Raw genomic sequence first — 12,567 nt, 5'->3', positions numbered from 1 at the left:
ATTTCCCTTACCTAGTTGTGGAATTGTTAGGTCATATATCTATATGTTCATCTTGAAAGAACTGTTTTCCAAAGTGGTTGTACTATTTTATATTCCCACTGGCAATTTTTGAGAGTTCTAGTTGAAGCTTGTTTTAAAGCTTTGCTAGGATAATTACAGAGTAGCTTTTACTTGGCAGTTAGCTCTACTCCTAAGGTGTGGGTGGACTTCCTGGTCTGGTAATACCCATGTGTTTATCAAGGTCTCTCCACTTTGGAGCTCTCTCTTGCTGGTCAGAACTTTAGCGTCTTCCAGATTTGTGAGATGGAAGTGTTTATTTAAGCTTTCAGCGGTAGTTCTTTGCCTATTCTTATATGGTGTCACCTTACACATGTGCAGCTTGACATTCAGCCTAAGACTAGGACCGTGATGCAAATTTTGGAGGTTTTTGTTTTTTGTGTTGTTGTCTTAAAAAACTGATACTGATACTCTCAATGTTTCTGTTGCCTGAGCCCCTCTAAACTCTCATCTCTGTCTCCTCAGCTTAGCAAGATCTCCCTGCTTTGCTTGGGTTCTCCTTCAATATGCCAGAGTCCAGGAAGTCTCCAGGCAGAAAGGGCAGTAATAGGACTTACCTTAATTTGTTTCCCTTTTCTCAGGGATCACAGTCTTACATTGCCTGTTGCCCAGTGTCTGAATTTTTTTTTTTTTTTACATATTTTTCTGTTTTCTTAATTGTTCACAGCAGAATTGCTGATCTGTTGCTAATTCCTCTTTTATAACCAGCAGCAGTTCCATGAGCTTTTTCTTTTAATCTTTTTTCATTGCAACTGAAAATGGGGTCTTCTGCCATGTCTTCCAACTGGCTATCGTTTATATTTACAAATGCTTTGGATTTCTGTATGCTTATTTTATATCCTACTACCTTACTAAATTTTCCTGTTCTTTATAGTTATTTTTCTATTGACTGTCTTGGGTTTTCCAAGTAGATATAATCTGCACATGGACACAGTTTTACTTTTTTTTTAAAAACAATTCTTGTCTAATCGCACTGTCTAATATTAGTAACTATAGTGGCCACTCCTGTCCTCATCCCTATTTTTAGTAGAAAAGCCTCTAGGCTTTCCCCTTGAATAAGAAGCTTGCTAATTATATTTTGTTTGCTTCTGTTTTATATATTTTCAATTATTTTGTCAACAGATTACCAACTCTTCAGGAGCAGGGACTCTGCATGCCTCTTACTTACATGGACTAAGTATTCCCTGCTATGTGTTATGTTTTGTACTAGTTGCTGGGGTTGCAAAACAAAACCCTGCTGTGTCCCATCAGAATACTCCCCCCACCCCAAAATTAAGATCTAGTAAGGAATATAGGCATTACACAGATAAAACAAATGTGATAAATTTTCAAAAAGTGACAGTGTCAGATACTGAAGGAGTCTATAACAGAATGACCTAACCTAGTATGGGAGAATCAAGAGATACCTCCCTAAAGAAATAATGTTTAATGAAAATCCAAAGGCAAGAGAGACAGTTGATACTTTTCTAAAGGAGATCCATTATTACTGGAAAGAAGAGATAGAATGGGAAAGTGGGTCACAAGAGATAAAGATTTAGAAGTAGTTAGGAAGAATCGGACTGTGGAGAGCTTGGCAAGCCCTATTAGGATTATGAACTTTTCCCTTAAGTACAATAAAATAGGAACCATCTTTGCTTTTTTGTTTTATATGTTTATATATGTGTTTATATTTGATAACTATTCTCACTGAGCAGTAGAAAAGAAATTGTAGGAAGCTGAGCATTTTCATTTCTTGTAGCTGACAGTCATTTAACTTTTAAACCAATGTTTTTCTTACAAATTGGAATGCTGTGGCAGGTAGATTTTAATTCTGAGAGCTAAGCACTATTTCTTTTACAAGCAAGAAATATATTCATGTCTGAATCCTTTTTTAAAAAAAGTAAGGAACACAAACTTTTTAATGTTGTGGGAATTAGTATTGAACCTGAAATCTTTTTAAGAGGTGAGGAATACAGACTTTTTAATGACTGTGTATTTGAATGTTCAATCCATGCAGTTACTAGCTCTTTGGAAAAAAAAATTACCAAACTACTAGAAGCTTTGGTTTTCTCATTTGTAAAATGAACTGTTGTTTTAAGGATTAGCTGAGTGAACGCTTGTAAGGCACTTAGGATTTGGCTGGTACATACCTATCAAATCTTAGGTGTATTTATTAGCTATTCTTAAGAACTTTAGTTCTTAAATAAAAAGGACAGAAATATATAAAAGAAGACAGAAAGTTAATAAAGCAACAGGGATGCACAGACTATAAATTTAGACATTCTCTTATGATAACGTCCCCATTATATAAGTGAGCAAACTGAATCTTAGGAGTCATTTGAAGTTCATGACTATATAAATAGTAGAGCTGGGGTTTTATTACAGGAGTCTGACTCTAGAACTTAAACTTCATATCACTGTTGTATAGTTTCTTTCCTAAAGCAGCATCTATTTTAGTTGATTCTCTCTCATATTGTAGTCAAAACTACAGAAAGCAATAAATGGGGTTGGTTGATTACTTCTTGGTGTTTAGTGAGACCAAAAAATTGTCATAACAAACTATTTTCTGATTTAGGTGATAATCAAACTTTTTCGTACGTGAAAAATCTTTTTTAGGGTTTATCTACTTAACTGGTTCATTACATAATTAGCTGCTAATGTGTAGTTAAAGAAGTAATGTTTTATCAGACTTTTTTTTTTTTTTTCAGTATTTGCTACCTCTAAAGGGTGACGTCTGAAAAAATATCTGACATGGCTGCATTTGAACACTAGTCATAGTAAGATTGGTGGTGGGTGTTCATATTCATATATAAGAAATTTTCTTGGGGTTTGGGAGGGGGCATTAAGGAGAATGTAATTTGCTTTGTGTTAACAAAGCGATTTTCTTTGGGCTATCTACTGGTAACCTAGAAATAATTGAAAGTGACATCTTCGTAAACATATTTTTTAGAATGGTAGTACACATAAATTAAGTAGCCCACTTCTTCAAGTGATGTTCAGAAGCAGAAACATCACTTTGATGTTAACAGAAATTATCATTGATTTAACTTCTAAATAGTATTGTTTTTAAGCTAGAGTAAATGTATGGGAAATTAATTGGCAGTATCATGTTTTCTGTTTTAAAGTGTTAACCATTTTTTAAAATCATTAATACTTTAATGAAATTTTAATATGTTATAATTAGCATGATATTTACCAGATTTCTGTTTATCCAGAATGATGGGAATGAACTATATATTCTGTTCACCTGTTTCTCCTTTTTTGTAATATAAATAAAATTTTTAAAGAAATCTGTGCCTGTTTGTAACAAATTTGGCCAATGCTAAAGTATACAATTCAAATCTTCCTCTCTAATTCCAGTTCCAGAGGTTTTCCTCCACATCAGTGTTATACCCTTAGGCTCATCAGTGTTTATATAAATGCATAGACATACATATGACATGTTTAACATCTGCATATTATAAACTATACATACATAATTTTAAAGTTAAAATTAAATCATACTTTACTGCTCATCTGAAACATTTTTAATTTAATATGTGTATCTATCCAAGTTAGTATATATATAATTATTTGTTTATTGAATATTATAAGGCTGTATCAGTTTATTCCTGTGCATGTTGATAATAGTTTTAGATTTTTTTTTTTTTTTTTTGCTATTATAAAGAAGTTCACTAAGCCCTATAAGGTAGGTATTATTTCCATTTTAAAACATGAAATTGAGGCACAGAGAGATTGGGTAACTTGCCCTAAATTGCACAGCAAGAAGTAATGGAGCTGGTTTTAGAATCCTGGCAATATAGCTCAGAATCCACAGTCTTCAATATTACATTATGCTGCTTTTTTGCCTTCTGTTTTTGCTCTGTTTACCAAACTGGAAAAAAGATTTCATGTTTAAAATATATCTAAACTGGGTGTGATAGTACACTCCTGTAGTCCCAGCTGCTCGGGAGGCTAAGGTAGGAGGATTGCTTGAGCCCAAGAGTTCTAGTCCAGCCTGGGCAACATAGTCAGACCCTGTCTCTTTTTTAAAAAAGTAAAATCTGATATTAAAACTCTCCTGAGCATAATATGCTATCTTACAGATACTGGAAACATTAGTATCACAAATTATGTAACTGTGATTTGTAGCAATGTATAATATAGAAGTAGAAGATTTAAGCCCAAACCTTGCCAGTGCTTCTTAAACTTTAATGTGCATATAGATCACTAAGTGTGCATATAAATTCAGATTCCATAATCTGGAATGAGCCTGAGTCTCTGCATTTCTAGCACACTCCCAAGGTGGCCAGTACTGCTAGTCTACTCGTGAGTAGCAAGGATTTAGGCAGTTTATACTGACCTTTGGCAAACCTTCTTAGGTATTTTATTGAATCAGTTTCATGTTTTGTTTCTGCTGCCTGTTTTTATAAGTTTTGTGTGGTAAAGAAATGGGTACAGTCTTTCTGGTCATTTCAATTCTGTATGTGTGACATTTAACAATAAATGAGAAAAAGAAATTGTGCCTTTTTTGGCATCAGTGCAGAGTACTTAAAATGAATATAATCATTTATTTGTATACTTAATATGGCCTTCCCACCTATCTCATCATTTCCACTGTTTCATTCTTAATTGAGGGAAATATAATGTATGTTTTCATTTTGAAGGGTATAGCTGTAGTTGAACCAAAAATATTGTTTTATCGCTGTTATTTTTTCTTTAGTAACAATAATATACTTTACACAGTTACAAAAATCAACACCTGTTCAATGCTATGTGCCAGGCACTATATCAAGTGCTTAATGGGCATGACTTCATTTTAATCATCAGGACATCCCTCATTTATTCATCTTTCAGCTATTTGTGCGCCTCCTCTGTATCAGGAACTGTGCCTACAGTGGGGAGCCAAATAAACACAAATTCTGTTCTCCTACAGCTTAGTGCATTGGGGTGGGGGGTGCAATACAATATTCAAGCAATTATAGAAGTGTGATACTTGTAAACAAAAAGTTGTTAATTACAATATTTGCTATTTTCTCCACTCTCAACCATGAAAGAAAATTCTGCTTTTGCCTTCTAAGCTTTTTCTGACTAGCTTCCTTCCCCACCTGACTCCAAGGAGAATTCTTTGTCTGTTCGGTTTCTGAGCTGTTGTGATGCCAGATCCAACTAATGGGTAAAGAGAGAAACCTTTAGAACTAATGATGTATAAAATACAAAATTTTAAGACAAATATCTGAAGAGACATTGCTTACATTAATTTGAGGGAGTAAATATTCGCAATATTTAAGATTGTTAGAATTGTTGGTGAGAAAAATTTGAAAGATTTTTTTGAAGATTTAGAAGACAATGCAAGACTTTTTTTTTTTTTTTTTAAGTACCAACATATGTGGCCGTGACAGATATTACACCGACTTGTGGCTGATTTGGACACGCTTTTAGGGGAATGCTATTTTTAACAAGCTGTATTCTCTTTTTTCTTGTAGCAGTACTGACTTCCCTTTTGATTATTAATTGATAGAAAATTCTTTCTGGTGTTGATCAGATCTATCTATTTGACCTTTATATATAACACTACCTTGTTGAGATTTCTAAAATGTTTGTTTTCCCCATTACTATTATGATTTTGAGCTTCCTAGTATTGTCTTGAAGATTATTATAAGAAACTTTAGCTTCTCTATATTAAAAGGAGCTCTATGTAGTTGTTTCTCTTTTAAAGGGAGGATCTGAAAAAATTTTGTAATTTTATCTTGGATATTAGTTTATTCATTATGTTTAATTTTAGGAAATGGTGCTCTTGCAGAACATTCTGAAAATGTGCATATTTCAGGAGTGTCAACTGGTAAGTCATTTTTTGTAATGTTTAAATTTCATGCATGACTTATATGGTAAATATTGAAAGCCACCTGGTATCTTACGAAGTGATATTTGGCTATAAAAATTATTACTGCTTTTTGCAGCATGTAATAAGGAATGAAGTAACTGGAACATGGAGAAATTCTCATAAGATAAAACTGATACTTGCATGCCCGTGGATTGATTATACTTTTCCAAACGGACTGCATAATTATTTTTTCATACAAACGTTGAACCTAGAGAAAAGTTAGCTCAAGTTGAATTAGTATTTTCTTTCCATACAAAGTTATGTGACATGAAATTTACTGAAATGTGATTTTGAATGCTATCCCTAGGATTAGAGCCTTAGAAATTAAGCTTTTTGCTTGATTTTTATAGTACTACTCTACATATAACTATTGTATTTGAGCGCACAGTTTATTTGCTGTTAAAAGCAACACAATATACTTGTGTCCATGAAATTCAGAAATTCATCATTGTGGTTAATGTATTTTTTATACTCATCTAGGCTTTTATAACTTATAATTACTTTATAACTTTATAATTACTTAAAGACTTATAACTACTAAAATTTTTATTCTTAGGCCACTTCCACAGCTCCGTTACCATTTTTGCTGTCAACCACAGTTACTAGGAGAACTAAAATATTTATTTTTGCATATATTGAAATAGGTTTTCTTACTGTTCATTTATTATTTCCCTATATTGATAAGTTTTGTGTGGTTAAAACTGTACTTAGTGTATTTATCAATCCATTGATTAACTTCTTTGTGTCATCTTGTAATTTGTTTGGTTCTTTTTTCCTCACATGAAGCAAATCCTGTTCTTTTGTTTTATGTCTGACTTTGTATTCAGAAAGTTAATAGACTTCACAAATACTCTAAGGGTTAGTATGCCCTAGTCAAACACATCAAGCCCAACAAGCCTAGTTTCCTGAAAACGCAAAGCAAGTGCTTCAGTGCCTGCATCAATTTTTTTTCATAGTTTGTTTCACTTTTTTAAAAATACATTCTCAAATGATATATAATTGTATTTATCAAATAACAGTAAGGTTATTTTAAAGATGGCCTTCTCCCTTTTTCTTTGCATTTTGAATAGTTAATGAGAATTATAATTACTTTTCCAAGTTGTAACTATAAAGTATGTTTGTTTACAAACATTTTAATTTATACAACCAAATGGTTACTGTTTAATTCAGTAGTTTTCAAAAGTTTTGGTCTCAGGACCCATTATAAACTTTTAAAAACTACTGAGGCCTGTTTTAGTCTACGTGCGCTGCTGCAACAAAATACTACTGTGGATGGCTTAAATAACAGACATCAGTTTTTCTCACAGTTCTGAAAGTCCAACATCAAAGTGCTGCCAGGGTTGGTCCCTGGTGAGACCTCTTTTCCTGGCCTGTAGATGGCCACCTTCTCATTGTGTCCTCACATGGCCTTTTTTCTATGAATGTTCAGAGAAAGCAAGAGGTCTCTTGTGCCTCTTCTTCTAATAAGAACATGAGTCCTATGGTATTAGGGTCCCATCCTTATGACCTCATTTAACCTCAGTTACCTCCTTAAAGGCTGTGTCTCCAAATACAGTCACATTGGGAGTTAGGGCTTCCACATATGGGCTTGAGGGGGGACACAGTTCAGTCTGTAACAAGGACTTAAAAGAGTTTTTGTTTATATGGGCTACAGCTACCAATATTTACTATGTTAGAAATTAAAACTGAGAATTTGTTTTAAAACTCATTAGTTCAATTAAAAATAACAGTAACCTATTGCATGTTTACATCAATATGTAGTATGGTTTTATGAAAAATATATATTTCAAAACAAAAAACATCAATAAGAACAGCATTGTTTTATAATTTTATAAAGTAATGATTGACTTAAAAGAAGATAGCTAGATTCTCATATCTGTTTCCGCATTCAGTCTTTTGCAACATCATGTTTTGTTTGACATACTAGGAGACAGGCCAGCCTCACAGTGACGTATAATTGGAAAAGAAAGGAATATTTTAATAGCCTTTTTCAGATAATTGTGAATATTCTGTGATACTACACCAAAACTCAACACGAGGTAGTTTCTTTAAGGTTAGTTGCAATGTGGAATCTGAAACCATATCATTGAGCGTTTTGTGCTCTGTTACATTAAAATCTAATTGGGTCTTTCTTACCCTTTGAATCAATTTTCTTACCATGTATGTTTTTATAATGTGCATTGATCACTTGCAAATGCAGATTTGCTGAGTTATGCAGATTATTACAGAGTATGAGAACTTATGAAAATTTGGAAATTTAGATAGATATAGTACTATATTCTGAATTTTAGATTATACTTATTTTTAGCTGTTTACTTGTGATTCACTAGGCTCTTCTTGAGCATTGATAATACCCTTAAATAAATTTCTGTTTGAAGAAAGAAATCAGCAGTAAAGATATTTTACATTTTTTAATCTTTTTTTTCTTCTGAATTTCAGATACACATTTAGAAATATGTATTAGTTTTCTAGGGCTACCATAACAAGATGTCCCGGTCTAGGTAACTTAAACAACATAAATTTATTTTCTCACTGTTTTGCAGGCTAGAATTCTGAGATCCAGGTGTCAGCAGGGTTGGTTTCTTCTGAGTTCTTTTTCTTTGGCTTATAAATGGGTGTCTTCTTACTGTCTTCACATAGTCTCCCCTCTGTGTGTGCTGTCCTGATCTCCTCTTCTTATAAGGACACCAGTCATTGGATTAGGGCCACACATATGACCTCATTTTAACTTTAACTCTTTAACTCTGTAAAGACTCTCTCTCCAAATCCAGTTACGTTCTGATGTATTAGGGTTAGACTCTAAAATATGAGTTTTGGAGGCAACACATTTCAGGCCATAACAAAATGTGTGTTTTAATTAAATATATTTATTCGTCAATAAAATACTCCATTTCAGAAGTGGGTAAAACCTTATTCATGGCTTATTTTTTCTAAAGTCTCATCTTACAAAATCTTTCTAACAGAATGAGAAGAATAATACATGAAATCTATTCCAATTATATTATTAAAAATAAATGGATGCTGTTTCCAGAGGTATGTCTGGGTACACAGAGTCATTGCTATTTTTTTTTTTTTTTTTTGAGATGGAGTCTCACTCTCTCTGTTGGCCAGGCTGGAGTACAGTGTTGTGATCTCAGTTCACTACGACCGCTGCCTCTGGGTTCAAGCGATTCTCCTGCCCCAGTCTCCCAAGTAGCTGGGACTACAGGTGTGCGCCACCACGCCCAGCTAATTTTTGTATTTTTAATAGAGACGTGGTTTCACTATGTTGGCCAGGCTGGTCTCAAACTCCTGACTTCAAGTGATCTGCCCACCTTGGTCTCCCTAAGTGCTGGCATTACAGGCATGAGCCACCGTGCCCGGCCTCATTGCATTTTTTCTGTGGCCAGTACGGAGCTATAGATGTAATGTTTAATAGAGTATAAGCTTTCTGAAATCCTTGCATCCCCAGTAGAAAGTAGGGCCCCTTCAGTGCTGGTCTAAATAGAGAGCTAGCCTTTGGAAAAATCTCAAAATGCAGGACTTGCTTTCTGTTGAGATCAGCAAGCCACAGAAATGGTGAGATGCTTCAGTATTCTGTGCTGCCATCTATTTCTGCTCTTCCCCTGCTCTTTTCACCTCTGCTACTCCATTTGCCGGTGCTCAGTGCCCTGCTGGATTGTCGTTTGCACTTTGGAAAGTATATTGATGATTTTAGAAAGAATTTTAATTGTCTGCACCTAGTGTTATCAGGTAATTTATTTTCCAAATCAGGACACTTTGAAAGCGAAATAATACATTATTTTTAATTATGCTGCACCAGTGACAAAACCAGGACTGTTCTGGACAAATCAGGCTGTATAGTCACCCTGTTGGCAATGAATTCAATTCATTTAACATGTATCAAGCACCTGATAGGACCTTGTGCCAAGGAGGGTGGAAGTAAGTGGTGAGTAAAATATTATCTGAAGGAACTTATCACTTAATAGCAGAAGTAAATGTGCAAACTGTACCTATAATATGGTCTTTTTTTTTTCTTTTTTTTATTATTATACTTTAAGTTTTAGGGTACATGTGCATAATGTGCAGGTTAGTTACATATGTGTACAAGTGCCATGCTGGTGTGCTGCACCCATTAACTTGTCATTTAGCATTAGATATATCTCCTAATGCTATCCCTCCTCGCTCCCCTTACCCCACAACAGTCCCCAGAGTGTGATGTTCCCCTTCCTGTGTCCACGTGTTCTCATTGTTCAATTCCCATCTATGAGTGAGAACATGCGGTGTTTGGTTTTTTGTCCTTGCAATAGTTTACTGAGAATGATGATTTCCAATTTCATCCATGTCCCTACAAAGGACATGAACTCATCATTTTTTATGGCTGCATAGTATTCCATGGTGTATATGTGCCACATTTTCTTAATCCAGTCTATCATTGTTGGACATTTGGGTTGGTTCCAAGTCTTTGCTATTGTGAATAGTGCCGCAGTAAACATAGGTGTGCATGTGTCTTTATAGCAGCATGATTTATAGTCTTTTGAGTATATACCCAGTAATGGGATGGCTGGGTCAAATGGTATTTCTAGTTCTAGATCCCTGAGGAATCGCCACACTGACTTCCACAATGGTTGAACTAGTTTCCAGTCCCACCAACAGTGTAAAAGTGTTCCTATTTCTCCACATCCTCTCCAGCACCTGTTGTTTCCTGACTTTTTAATGATTGCCATTCTAACTGGTGTGAGATGGTATCTCATTGTGGTTTTGATTTGCATTTCTCTGATGGCCAGTGACGGTGAGCATTTTTTCATGTGTCTTTTGGCTGCATAAATGTCTTCTTTTGAGAAGTGTCTGTTCATATCCTTTGCCCACTTTTTGATGGGGTTGTTTGTTTTTTTCTTGTAAATTTGTTTGAGTTCATTGTAGATTCTGGATATTAGCCGTTTGTCAGATGAGTAGGTTGCGAAAATTTTCTCCCATTTTGTAGGTTGCCTGTTCACTCTGATGGTAGTTTCTTTTGCTGTGCAGAAGCTCTTTAGTTTAATTAGATCCCATTTGTCAATTTTGGCTTTTGTTGCCATTGCTTTTGGTGTTTTAGACATGAAGTCCTTGCCCATGCCTATGTCCTGAATGGTAATGCCTAGGTTTTCTTCTAGGGTTTTTCTGGTTTTAGGTCTAACATTTAAGTCTTTAATCCATCTTGAATTAATTTTTGTATAAGGTGTAAGGAAGGGATCCAGTTTCAGCTTTCTACATATGGCTAGCCACTTTTCCCAGCACCATTTATTAAATAGGGAATCCTTTCCCCATTGCTTGTTTTTCTCAGGTTTGTCAAAGATCAGATAGTTGTAGATATGCGGCGTTATTTCTGAGGGCTCTGTTCTGTTCCATTGCTCTATATCTATGTTTTGGTACCAGTACCATGCTATTTTGGTTACTGTAGCCTTGTAGTATAGTTTGAAGTCAGGTAGCGTGATGCCTCCAGCTTTGTTCTTTTGGCTTAGGATTGACTTGGTGATGCGGGCTCTTTTTTGGTTCCATATGAACTTTAAAATAGTTTTTTCCAATTCTGTGAAGGAAGTCATTGGTAGCTTGATGGGGATGACATTGAACCTGTAAATTACCTTGGGCAGTATGGCCATTTTCATCATATTGATTCTTCCTACCCATGAGCATGGAATGTTCTTCCATTTGTTTGTATCCTCTTTTATTTCATTGAGCAGTGGTTTGTAGTTCTCCTTGAAGAGGTCCTTCACGTCCTTTGTAAGTTGGATTCCTAAGTATTTTATTCTCTTTGAAGCAATTGTGAATGGGAGTTCGCTCATGATTTGGCTCTCTGTCTGTTATTGGTGTATAAGAATGCTTGTGATTTTTGTACAATTGATTTTGTATCGTGAGACTGCTGAAGTTGCTTATCAGCTTAAGGAGATGTTGGGCTGAGACAATGGGGTTTTCTAGGTATACAATCATGTCGTCTGCAAACAGGGACAATTTGACTTCCTCTTTTCCTAATTGAATACCCTTTATTTCCTTCTCCTGCCTAATTGCCCTGGCCAGAATTTCCAACACTATGTTGAATAGGAGTGGTGAGAGAGGGCATCCCTGTCTTGTGCCAGTTTTCAAAGGGAATGCTTCCAGTTTTTGCCCATTCAGTATGATATTGGCTGTGGGTTTGTCATAGCTCTTATATAATATGGTCTTAATGTACTAAGGCACATTATGGCAAATAATGAACATATTAAGTTAGAATATGAATTTGTAAAAAGCCTAGTTAAAATATCTGGTGAGTAGTAAATGAATTAATATTAACTTTTCTTATTAGGCATAGTATTAAGGGCTTCATTTTGTTTACTCATGAATTTTTGGGGGAATTACTAATTTCTAATTAATAATATATTTTTGGTTCTTGTGCTTGGAATAATTTGTTCTGTTTTTAATATTCTGTTTATTTACATCTTCTTCCTCCTCAAATCCTTGCCAGGAAAGATAAATCTTTGCCTTTTTGCTCGTTCTGATGCTACAGGGTTGGCATAAGAAATTGTAGTTAAATTATCAAAAAGTATGTATCTAGTTGTTATATAATGGGAAATAATATTGGATAAAATCTTAATTTTTGTACTTATTTTAATTTAGAACTTTTCTTGGTTCAGAATTTTAAATCTCTCTTCATATATAAGCTAGAGAAAGGAGAA

At 34.6% G+C, this 12,567-nt stretch overlaps 1 protein-coding gene across 3 annotated transcripts in view; it reads left to right on the top strand.

Annotated features, from left to right (window-relative positions):
* The window catches only part of LRP12 (LDL receptor related protein 12), a 99,618-nt gene that overhangs the window by 51,233 nt on the left and 35,818 nt on the right, over positions 1-12,567 (top strand). For 2 of the 3 annotated variants that reach the window (XM_014345991.5, XM_055116846.2), the window contains exon 2: positions 5,801-5,857. The exons of the other annotated variant lie outside the window; for it this stretch is intronic. In XM_014345991.5, coding sequence (XP_014201477.2) covers positions 5,801-5,857 — 57 coding nt within the window. The remainder of the gene's footprint in view (positions 1-5,800; positions 5,858-12,567) is intronic. 3 annotated transcript variants of the gene reach the window in all.

Source organism: Pan paniscus, chromosome 7, assembly GCF_029289425.2.
Source record: "Pan paniscus chromosome 7, NHGRI_mPanPan1-v2.0_pri, whole genome shotgun sequence".
In the NCBI taxonomy this organism is placed as follows: Eukaryota; Metazoa; Chordata; class Mammalia; order Primates; family Hominidae; genus Pan; species Pan paniscus.
This window is presented reverse-complemented; position numbering and strand designations above follow the sequence as displayed.